General features: G+C 39.7%; 1 protein-coding gene across 8 annotated transcripts in view; it reads right to left on the bottom strand.

The window, feature by feature from the left end:
• CEP112 (centrosomal protein 112) overlaps positions 1-12,227 on the bottom strand; it is a 355,922-nt gene that overhangs the window by 146,642 nt on the left and 197,053 nt on the right. For all 8 annotated transcript variants that reach the window (XM_075903951.1, XM_075903955.1, XM_075903952.1 and 5 more), the window contains one exon: positions 11,717-11,824. In XM_075903951.1, the coding sequence (XP_075760066.1) occupies positions 11,717-11,824 (108 nt within the window). The remainder of the gene's footprint in view (positions 1-11,716; positions 11,825-12,227) is intronic.

The following is a 12,227-nucleotide window of genomic DNA, read 5'->3' as shown; positions in this document are numbered from 1 at the left end:
TTTCGAAATGATTTTGAAATAACGGAGTGGCCATGTAGACGCTTGCATTGTTACTTCGAAATAACGCTAGTGCTAGTTATCTTGAAATACCAGTGCAGTGTACACACACCTTTAGTGTCCTCTTTTCTGATCTGAAAAGTCCCAATCTTTTTAATCTCTTCATATGGCAGCAGTTCTAAATTTCTAATCATTTTTCTTGTCCTTTTCTGAACTTCTTCCAATGCTAAGATCTCTTTTTTGAGATGAGGTGATCACATCTGTATGCAGTATTCAAGATGTGAGCATAGCATGGATTTATACAGAGGCAATAAGATATTCTCTATCATATTCTCTATCCCTTTTTAAATAATTCCCAACATAATCTTTGTTTTTTTGACTGCCACTGCACACTGAGTGGATGTTTTCAGAAAACTATCCATAGTGGCTCCAAGATCTCTCTCGAGTAGTAACAGCTAACTCAGACCCCATCTTTTTTATAGATATAGTTGGGATTATGTTTTCCAATATGCATTTTTTTTGCATTTATCAAAATTGAATTTTATCTACCATTCTGTTGCTTAGTTACCCAGTTTTGCAAGATCCTTTTGAAGGTCTTCACAGTCTGCCGTGAACTTGACTATCTTGAGCAGTTTAGTATCATTTGCAAATTTTGCCACCCCACTGTTTACCCTTTTTTCCAGATCATTTATACTAAGAGAAACTTTTGGTAATAGAGTATGTGTGTGGAGGAGGTGTTCATAAATTTAATAGCCTTAATTACATATAATTTAAATTAAATTATAAATAGCTCTGACTTTTATTTTTCAGAATTTCTTGAGCACATACCTCTTCCTGCACAAGTTGCCAGAGGAATAGCAGGTAAATAATGTAAACTGATGGTCACCCCTGGGTCTTCACCCCATTTACTCTTCTTCAAGCCCATCCCTCTACAATTAAATTTTTCCAAAAGTGTTCATGTCTGTTTTTTACTTTTAACACACTGCCTGGGATACACCCTCACCCCATCGAGGCAGATGGAGAGTGTATCTGCTACTCTTCACAGCCATCTGGCCATGAGGCTCTTACCATGGCTGGGCCTCAGCTGAAAGACCTACCCCCTGGCCAGAGCCAGGTCTGCTAAGAGCTGCACAAGCAACTGTGGTGAACCATGGACCCTCCCATCTGACCCAGGGAGAGCTACAGAGCAAGGACATGGGCTGGGGCTACTCTCAGTCCCTCTACCCCAGGCACCTCAAGAATCCATGACTCGACTTTTGGCTTGGCTGGGGCAGGGCCCCGGGCAGAAGGGGCAGGGCCACAGAGGGGGTAGGGAGTCTTTGCTCCCTCCCCCCGCACCCCACGCTTCATTTTGGCAGGTTCCATTGCTTCTGCTTGTAGCTGTAACTAAAGTAATCCAGAGCGATTTTTCAAGTGCTATCTAATGTGAAGTACTCCAAAAAATCTGGTGCTACTCATCTCAAACTGGACTTCCAGCATTAGCAGACACATTTGACTAATCTCTTGTGACTTCAGCAACTTCACAAGCCTGCTGTGAAGCTACATTAATGTTTCTGAAGCATCCAGACACCGTAGTGATGAGTACCACACAAAAGCCAATAAGGAAATTAAGAATTCTATCTTCAGAGTTGGGTCTCAATAATCTGTAGTAAATAAGGCCTTGGGGTCACACATTGAAGAGTCAGGAGAAAAGAAAGTATTGAACAGCTGCTCATTAAATTACCACTGTCCATCCTGTAGCAGGGTTCCTGTGGAAACAAACAGTATGTGACCATGTAATTAAAGACTGTATCATAATACTGTATCATAACTGCTGTAGCAGGGCAGTTATCTCGCTCCAAGCGAGATAAGAGTTAAACCCAGCCCTGGGAGAGGGCTGGGACCATGGAGCAAACAGCCAAGGCAGATAGCAGCCAATTAGGGCACAGCTGGGTCAGCATTAATAGGGACTGCTAAATTCAGACACAAACTTTTGCTCCAACTGTGGAGTAGGAGAGGGACCTGGTTGCCTAATTAACTAGAGAAGGGACCTGAGCAGTGCTGGGAGAGGCAGGCAGACCGGGGGAGCTCTGGCTTGACCCAAGTCTCAGGCTGCAGGCCTGGTACAGGGGCATGAGGAGTGCTAGGACTGCAGGGAGGCAGCCAGGGCAGAAAGCAACAGGTCCACGTCCCCTTGCCAATGATGAGCATCCATTTCACAATGCAGTTTGTCCCTGAGGCAGTGGCTAGATGATGACTGGCAGTGGTTCACTGAGGGAAGGTGGATATAGGGAATTGGGATTCCCTGAGAGGGGATGACTTCAGAGTCAAGTGGCAGATCTGTGGCACAATACCATGAGGAAAGGCACACTGTGGGCTGGAAGGGGCCCAAGGCCCGAGAAGGAGCAGAAGACAGGTAACAAAGACCAAAACAATGTCCAACAGAGGACTCTCCAGGGCTAGAAGAGCTAATTCCTAGACAGAGCAGCATGAGACGTTGCGCTGGTGAGTCACAACCTGTTACATATGCACTGACACTTTAAAAAAAGCTTTTTACTAACTGATTCAGCACTTCTCTGCATCCTTTTCTCTTATTTCTCTAATTTAGGGAAGCTAATATCACGCCTTTTAGTGAGACAACGCACTCAATTTTTTAAACTCAACCAACTCCTTACACATTGCTACACATTCTAAAATAAGGAACATTCATGGGCTGGCAGAATTCTTTTATAGATGTTGTCTTGAACATGATATATGTGTACACATACATGCACGTGCATACACAAATACACAACAAATAATTATATAGCAAAGCTTTCATCAAGATGTCCTGTTTCTTTCCTGTTTGACTAAATGGAACAAAAGAACAATTGTAATTATTCCTTCAAAACTTCTACAGAAGTTGGAAACCGACTTCAAAAGTAGCATGAAAGGATTTCCTGAAATATGAAGAGATTCTTTAGCAAACAGGCAATACTTTTCCTTGTTTTCCACTTTACTATGCGAGTGTGAAACTTTTACTATTATACAACGGTTCCAGCTCAGTTAAACAAAAAGATGGTGTTCAAATTAGCCACGTCCATAAATGTGCAAATGAATTAGGGATGTTAAAATGTGTTTATTTTGGTAAACATGAAATTTTCAGTGGGCATACATTTACCCATGCAGGGTGGAGGAGGCAGCTCCATGGGAGCACAGGCTCCCACCTGCACCCCTCTCTCCACGCCGATGCCTCTGATTCATTTCCCTAAAACGAATCCATTTCACTATGGCAACAGTTCTCAAAACTTTTACATAGTATGATTCACATTTTACAAAAGATTGTGAATGGGGGAGAAAAAAGGCCATGAAATAAATTACATAACACCCAGCAGGCAACTACAATAATTAAACAATTGCTTAGATCAACACGTAAAAGTATCTAACTTATTCACAATTGTCCAGTATTGAAATTTAACAACTGGAAAAAAAAGAAGTGGGGACTAAAAATGTGGGTCCTCCAAGAACCACCAGCAAGAACAAAATTTTGTTTCAGCTACACCAGACTAACACGGCTACATTTCTATCACCAGCAAGAGTTTTTAATGGGCTATCAGAGAGGTCCAAGCAGCACAGCTGCGAAACTCTGCTCTATATAAAGTATGAGTGACAGTCACCCTGTGCACAAGGGTGTGCAGCACAAGGCCTCTGCACTTGTGAAGACTTATTTTGAGGAACAGTGGGACGAAAATGGTATGGATGTAAAATCCCAATTAATCAGCTAACTGGTTAAATATTAGGTTAACCTAATGTTTAACAAGTTAACCAACTAAGCAGGATCTGGGTGGGGGATGCAGGGCTCCTGCTCCCAGCCACGTGTGGGGCGGGCTGCTGGGGCCGGTTTTCTGGCAAGTTAGCTACGTGGCCCTTTCTCTTACAAAGTTTGTGCATATCTGCTTTCAAGTACTGGTGGCTCACACTGGAGGTGCTTTTAACAAAGAAAATTAATAGCTAGTTAAATATTATTTAATTCTAGTTAAAAAAGAAGCTTTTTTCCTGTGGTGAAGGTGTCTTGAAACCTGACCATGGACACTGCAACTATTTCAAAGGCAGGAAAGACTGTGGTCTTCTCAGTGGTGTCCAGTGCCTTTGAAGTACCCACAACAGCTGCGCTAGCAGATAGGAACTGGGGGTAGAGGGTTAATACACTTTCAAATCCACCAGCTGTAAGTAGAACAAAGCCGAGCTAAAGTATATTTCTTTTTTTTTTTAAAAAAACCCACCAATTTCTCTCTGCTGTTCCCTCAGCAAATACTTCAAAAGAGAGTGATTCTGGGAATCAGCTGAAGCGGAAATCAAGAACAACACTAAATGTGGCTGACACTAAATATTGCAGGATCCTAGGGTTTCTCCTAAATTCTTTATTAATTTTAAGGAAATTAAAGTAAATAAAAAATTATATGAAACCTACAGGTATTATTTTTAAAAGACTACAAATTGCATTCCAAATCAAAAAAGAAAGAAAGAATCATCCCAAAATTTGAAACCTTTCTTCTGTAAGCAAAGTTTAAAACTCTAGGGTACGCAAATGCTAGGAGTTACTAGCATATCTCATATACAGGAAAACTGAGCAATAAGAGTTTGATCCTGTAGCCCTGTTGTGTTTACCCACAGTACTAGTCTCTCTGAAATGGATCATCAATGGGATTACTTGTAGAAGGAAGGACAAGTACTTGTTAAAGTTAATGGAAGACCAAGCCCTATGTGCTCAAGTTGCTAGACAGGCACAATCTATTTTTTCCTTTTATGTACAAATTCCATTTCATAATAGCAATCACACACTTGAGGCACAACATTTCAAAGCAATTATAGCATTTTTCAGATACTGAAGTTATTCAGACATTGGCCTGTTAACCTGTGGAATGCTATAATGTTGCATCACATTGCTCAATTAAACAGTCACTTTAATGGATATTTTGAAATACAGCTATTAATCCCCCAACAATGACAAAAAATGCATGTCCAATAAAACAAGAGAAGGGGGGGGCTGCTTTGAAAAATGTCCTGCTTCTAAATAAAGAATAATACAAATGAGTGAGAAGTGGGCAACATTTAAAGGACATTTTAAAGGGTCTGAAAGAACAGTTCCTGATCTGCATTGGTTATATTGAGTAACCTCGTATTATTACCTGAAAGGGGAACACAAAAAGGTCATAGTATCTAATGACAAACCATCACAATCTATGTGGTTTAAAAGAATATTTAAATTAAATGTGAACAGATATAACAAAAAAGCTAGTAGTGCATAAAAATACTTTTTAAAATTATATTTATGTTCTAGTAGAACAATCCTTAATATTCTTTCCTTAGGTTTCAGTGATGTTAATAAAACATAGATGTTCTTTTGATATAACAAAAGTAGCAGTAAGCCAAAACAAAATGAAATGACAACACAAGACATCTGTACAGAGTATAACATTTAAATTAGTGTTTACACCAAATATTGGTATTGCTACAGAAAGTGTTTTAAAAGATTATCTAGAAAATGGTTTTGAATACTGCACTTGTAAGTTTTTCTTCTTTTAACTTTACTTTTTTATGTTGTGACCAGGTATCCAAAAGCCATGAATACTGGAAGCATCAAGGTACAAGAAAAAAAACCGCTCACTGATTTTTCAAACCATGACATTTTAAAGAATTATAGTTGTCCTTTGAAGTATGACAAAAACAGTCAAGGATTTGTCAAATGCCTTTAGTATTTTCAACCATGTACATCAAGAGAAAAAAATTACCACTGATATCAAGTAATAGTAATGTGGTAGCGGTCAGTTTAACTTTTGGCAAACTCCATATTAGCATACAGTACTATAGCATATGCCCTGAAAACTATGGAAACACAATTTGTGACAGCATTCAACACATACTGCCCCTTCCTATCCCTATTTTGACCCTTCTTACAAGCTCTCACAGCTGGCTGCTTACTGGTGAATCTTCCATCCAGTAACTTAAAAGAGAAAAAGCCTTCTAAGCTTGCCAGATCTATTAGCAGACTATATATTTTGCTAAAAAGTCATACAGGTGGTAATGAAGCCATTTAATAGGCATTTGCGAACACACACATGTATTGTTAGTTTCTGAATTTGCTGATAAACAGTTGTGCATTACTGTAATATTTGCTCAGAACATGTTAATCTATAGGACCTTAGTTTAAAATTTGCTCTGATTATAAAAATAGTATCTCTAAAACATCCTTGCATGAATATTTAGATGAGCTATCAGAGTATTCAGCTTAACCCTTAAAGTTGGTGAAATTTCTTAAATGGGTCTATTGTTACGGAGATTACACAAAGTAAATTAGTGTTCCTTAAAGGCTGGACATCAGGAAAAACTTCCTAACTGTCAGGGTGGTTAAACACTGAAATAAGTTGCCTAGGAAGGGTGTGGAATCTCCATCTCTGGAGATATTTAAGAGCAGGTTAGACAGACATCTGGGATGGTCTAGACAGTGCTTGGTCCTACCGTGAGGGCAGAGGACTGGACTCGATGACCTCTCGAGGTCCCTTCCAGCTCTGGTGTTCTATGATTCCCTTTTTCTAAAAGCAATTAATATTTTTATGAACACACTAAATCTGTGACCAATTATTTTAAATGTCTTCGTTTCAGTCAGTCAAATATGTAGTCATTTGGAATGATTACTTTATGAAGGCTTAAGAGTACACTCAAAATATAAAATCAGCTTAGAAACACTGATTAAGAAAATATAAAACAGAGAAGAGCTGCATCACATATTCCATAATAATTAATGTTGTATTCAGTAGGATAACTGGCTCGCCCTTACTCCAACGTTTTTGCACATAAATCTCTGACAAACTTCAGGGCATATCATAAAACCTGTGACTGACATTTTTTATTTCCAAACGTAATGCTTTTAAATAGGTACCTTCTGCAGGTCCAGTCTCCACCATCTGGCATGAAGTGGAAAACATGCTCCATTTCTTTAGAAAGAAAATGTAGATTTTTTTTTCAAATATCATTTGCTTCATTTGGGTACAGGGATTTGGCTGGAAGGGGGTGAGCAAGAAATGGGAGGGAAGGGAAGAGGGAAACAGTGGGGAGAAAATAGGGGCTGGGTAGAGTGGGGGCAGAGTAGGGACGCAATATGGGCAGAGCCACAGGAAGAAGAGGTGAGCTGGGGAGCTTGCCTCCCCAAACAGCAGCTTCACCCACCGCTGATGGTGGGAGCCTGAGGAATTACATATGGCAGAGTCCACCAGGCACATAACACTAATCTGGTAGGAAAGTGTAAAAAAAAATGCATCAATTTTTGCTAAGCACAATGTTCTGAAAAGGCCACATGCTAAGAAGCATCTTTCCCACATCTAAAATGCACAAAAGAAAAAAAAATCATTGCAGCTTCTTTACATCATTCCGATGATGTACAGAGGTCATTATAACTGCTGAAACCATCCCCCAAAATACTTGTGGCCTGGTTGAGCAAACCTATTGGAAAGGATTTATAGCAATCATATCTAATGGAAGCAGTATGTTGGGAAGTATATTAAGGTAGGAAAAGGCCACTGATTTACGAAAGAAGAGAGGAAAGGCATATAAAGGAGATGGGCCAGTCCTGTTAAACTGGACTAAAGAGAGCAAGTCAAGGCAGAACAAATTATTTGTGGAAAAGCAACATTAAATTGGGTGCTTTCTAAATAATAGCACTGTACTCTTGAAGACACACATCCCACCTACGGTACAGTCTGCTACACTAACAATGAGCTGAGGCTCACTCATGCACAGAATTTATAGGAAGTTCCAAAGAACTAGGGTAGCTGAGTTAGTCTGTAACTGGAAAAACTTAAAAAAAACAATGAATAGTCTAGCAGCACCTTAAAGACTAACAAAACATGTAGATGGTATCATGAGTTTTCGTGGGTCCAACCCATTTCTAAAGCTCATGATACCATCTACATGTTTTGTTAATCTTCAAGATGCTGCTAGACTATTCGTTGTTTTTCCAAAGTACTGTAAGTAATATTATGCTTTCTGGGTGCCTCTTGGTGCTTTTTATAACATCTAGTCCAAAGAGATTTCAGATTATTTTGCCAATAAAATCTGCTGTGAAATTTAGTTTAAAAAAAGGGGAGGGGAGGAGAGGTTGGATTCAATGACTTCCTGAAGTCTCTTCCAACCCTATGAATCTGTGAAAAGAGAGCATAGTTATTCTGGGCTGTTCCAGTTGAGCATAAGTTGGAGCATTACATCTTCACACTTCCCTAATTTACACTGGGGGCCAAACAGGCCACTTAGGCTACGTCTAGACTACAGGCTTCTTTCTGGAAAAACTTCTTCCAAAAGAGAGCATCCATACTGCAAAAGTGAATTGAAAAAGCGATCTACTTTTTCAAAAGAGAGCGTCCAGACTGAATGGACGCTCTCTCGCATGTAAGCTTTGATTGCTATGAACAGAATGGCTACCAGGGCACCTGTGCTTTTACCTCCTTACTCTTCTTCCGAAAGAACTCCCTCGTCCCTGTCTACACACGCCATTTTGCGAAAGAGCTCTTTCACAAAAACGCTTCTTCCTCATAAAATGAGGATTGACCAATGCCAGAAAAAACCCTCTGTTTTTTCGATTTTCTTGCAGAACAACACAACTGAAGTGTGGATGTTCCTCAAGTTTTGTTGGAAAAATGGCCGTTTTACTGACAAAACTCTGAAGTGTAGACCTACCCTTAGATTGCAAAGTTGGGGAGACACAACAGGGGACTTAAAGCCACCTTTGGCCCCTACTCTATTCCTGTGATGTGCTGTGCTGTGGATGAACACAGAATCTGCCCCAAAATATTAATTAAAAAAATTAAAAAACTTTTTCATGTATCTTTGGCATTTCTGAGCCACTTACGTGAAGCACAATTTACTAATACTAACATATCAGACTACAATCTTTGGGATTCAGAACTCATTTTCCCCATTTTAATATGAACTTCAAAATGGAAACTAAAAAGCAATTTAAATTAGTAAATGATTAATTAGTGATTTGAGTGCTAAGCTAGTATGAAAGCAAGATAAACTCTGATCTGCAATTAAACTGGACTTCAATATTAGTACTCTGGAAATTAATGTTGCTTTTCACCAAGATGTCTACTGCCAGTGTTAGGTTAAATCATGAAAACAGTAAAACATGTGGTAACCACTGTGGAAGATCTCAGTTCTTTTTGCCAACTTATTTAAATGATTAATGGTCTTCTGATTTGTTATTTAAATATTGCTTTCCATCGCCAGATACTTATTAAAAAAAAAAAAGGATCTGGTCCATTTAACACATACTGGGGAGCATACTATTTACTCAAAGAAATCACCATGCTCTGTAATGAGATATTAGTTCCAAAACCCCACATAATACTCCAAGAATCATAGGCAGAAGCAGCAGCATGGGTGACAGGCAGACTGTCCACGAGGGGAGTTGGTTTTTAAACTGGCTCCCCTTGCAGACCAGCTCCCACCTGGCACCCCATGCTGCTGCCTCTGATACAGAGGCAGCAGCACAGAGTGGCAGAGCTCCTCGGGAGTGGGCCGGAGTGCACTGGCTGCCAGCCCCAGCGACTACAGAATAGTTGAGTAATCGATAAGAATTCAAGAGGTTAATCGACTATTCAATTAACTGATATTTAACACTCCTAGTCTACATACACTAATTTACTCCATACTAGGCTTTGGTGCATGCAAACTTTCTTGCTCTCTCTTTTATCTGTATAACCTCCTTAATCATTTGATCAAGATTTTCCCCACCAACCCAAGTAACCTCTGCAATGGTCTTTGCACTTGTAAAACAATAATTAAAGCTTATTCCCATGCTTGTCTAGCAATTGACATTTCCTACAGGTAGCTTTTACTAAATCATCATGAACAGGAATCATAACTATCCTCTTATCGAAGGGCACTATATACCCAGGAGTCTAGCTGTGACATAAAATTTGAATTAAGAAAAATGGAACCTTCACTATTCCCAAACCACTGCTAAAATAAAAAATATAGCTATAATTGTTCCAACATGGCAATACAAAGCCTTAATATCTGTATGCTACTATAGTTACATTATGTGTCAGTCAGACCCTTCACAGTATAGATACCGACGTCACGATTGGTAACCATGACAACTTTATAAGGAGATGTGTCAAACTCTGATTTGAAACTAGCTAGTCTCTTTAATTCAATTTACCTTCTAAGTGACATATCGCATGCATTACTCTTCCACCCAAGCTCTGGAGAGGACCTTCTTTCAGGGCTTAGGAAAGCTATCCCATTCCTGAACTGCCTAACACAGAAATCTTCTAGACATAGAGAGGCAATGCAAATAACAAAGGGCTCTTCAATACTTGACTCTTCACTAGGGATGCAAGCGGGTAGTCATCAGGTAGTTGAGTAGACTACTCACATTCCCCTACCTTGCTATCTCTGTATCAGAGGCAGTGGGGGTGGAGGGGAACAGGAACGAGTGCTGGGGGGAGCTGGCTTAAAAGCCAGCTCCCCCCAGCACTGTCTCCACAGCACCACCTGCCCCCTCACTGCTGCTTCTAATAGCATGAGGATATGGGGGGTGCGTGAAGCAGCCTTTGCCTGAGGCAGGCTCAAGTCCCTGTCTGTGAGGGGTCCCAGTTCCCTGCTGAGATACCCCACAGACAGGGGCTGCTGGACCTGGCACGAGCTGGGACTGAGCAAGCGTGGCTCAGTGCCAGCTTCTACCGGGTCTGGGACCTACCCCTGCCGAGGCTCTGCAGTTTAAATGTAGTAAGAACCAGGTGGGCAGGCAGCAGATTAAACTGCAGAGCCACAGTGAAGGTAGCTCTTGGATCTGGCGTGAGCTGGGACTGAGCACTTTCCCTCATTGACTAATCGTGAAGTTGACAAAAATGTTATTGGCTACACAATTAGTGAAATAACATCCCTGCTCTTCACCTCTCTACCACTTCTTAACATCCCTACTCTCCTCTACTTCTGCATATCAAAATTAAAGCACTGGAAGGCAATGTTCCCTCTAATTTTTTCCATCGATGTGTGGCTTTTTAATAATGTTACATGCGACAAGGCATGTGAGAATGTGCACCACCTGTGGAAATACAAAACCTAGCTGTAAGCACTCTGCTAATCAGCTGGGCAGCATATGAATTTCTCCTCAGTGGCTGCACAAGTGCCCAGCTCACAGGGAACATTGCTGGAGAGGCTCGTTGAATCTTTAAAATGATAGTCTATCAAAACCACTTAAAGATGACTCTTATAAAAACAAAGATTGTGCCAATAAAGGAAAAAAATGTAAGTAAGAATAGATTAAATGCATTCTTTTCTTTGTCAGACTGAGAACCCTTTAGGAAATAGTGCCCAGATATAGCAGAGTAGAAACAAGGAGTTTTTCTATTTAAAACATGGTTTTGGAAACAGAGGGGTCTGCTTTGACAGAAAAGAATGAATGCCAACGTAATGAACAAGTCAGACCAAGACTAGTCTGGATACTGGAGCTAACGTACCCTGAAAAGACAAATACCACCAAGTAAAAATGTCAACAATATAATTGTAACTGTGCTGGTCTCAGGATATTAGACACACAAAAGTGGGTGAGATAGTATCTTTTATTGGACTAGCGCTTTTATTTTTAGCTATTTGTAACTCATCTCTTGAATGCTTGTCTCTTTTGCCACCACTAGTTGGTCCAATAAAAATATTACCTCACACACCTTGTCTTACCAAATAAAAATGGCAGACTGACCTGTTGCTCATATCTTTGTTTGAGTTCTTCCAATTGCCAAGAAAATTCTTTGGACTGCTTTTCACGAAGAGATTTTGATCTGCTTAGATCTGATTCCACTTTTTCCATCTACAAGATAAACAAAGCGATATTTACTTTTTAAGTGCATAGTTCCAAACACATTGTGACACATTTTTGAAAGCTATTCAACAACCTGAAGATAATTGTCAATAATAAAAACTCGTCATTTGTAAGGAGTGGAAATGAACATATCAGTATGTTGAAGATCATTAGTTAGTTACACAGATATATCACCTATATTCCCAATTAGAATGCAAGGTCTTATTTTTCATTCAATAGTTGTAATATTCCACAAAAATCAATGGAATATTAGATTTATACACACCACTAAGATTATTTATTTAAAATATAGTTTGTGGAAATTTTTGGAAAGTAATGCTCCAAGTTGATTGAAAAACCACACATTTAAAATAAATGTATCTTAAAATCAGGGAAGAACCTTAAAAGAGAA

Source organism: Pelodiscus sinensis, chromosome 20 (assembly GCF_049634645.1).
Source record: "Pelodiscus sinensis isolate JC-2024 chromosome 20, ASM4963464v1, whole genome shotgun sequence".
NCBI classification, from domain to species: domain Eukaryota; kingdom Metazoa; phylum Chordata; order Testudines; family Trionychidae; genus Pelodiscus; species Pelodiscus sinensis.
Note: the sequence above shows the minus strand (reverse complement) of the source record. Positions and strands in the feature narration are given on the sequence as shown.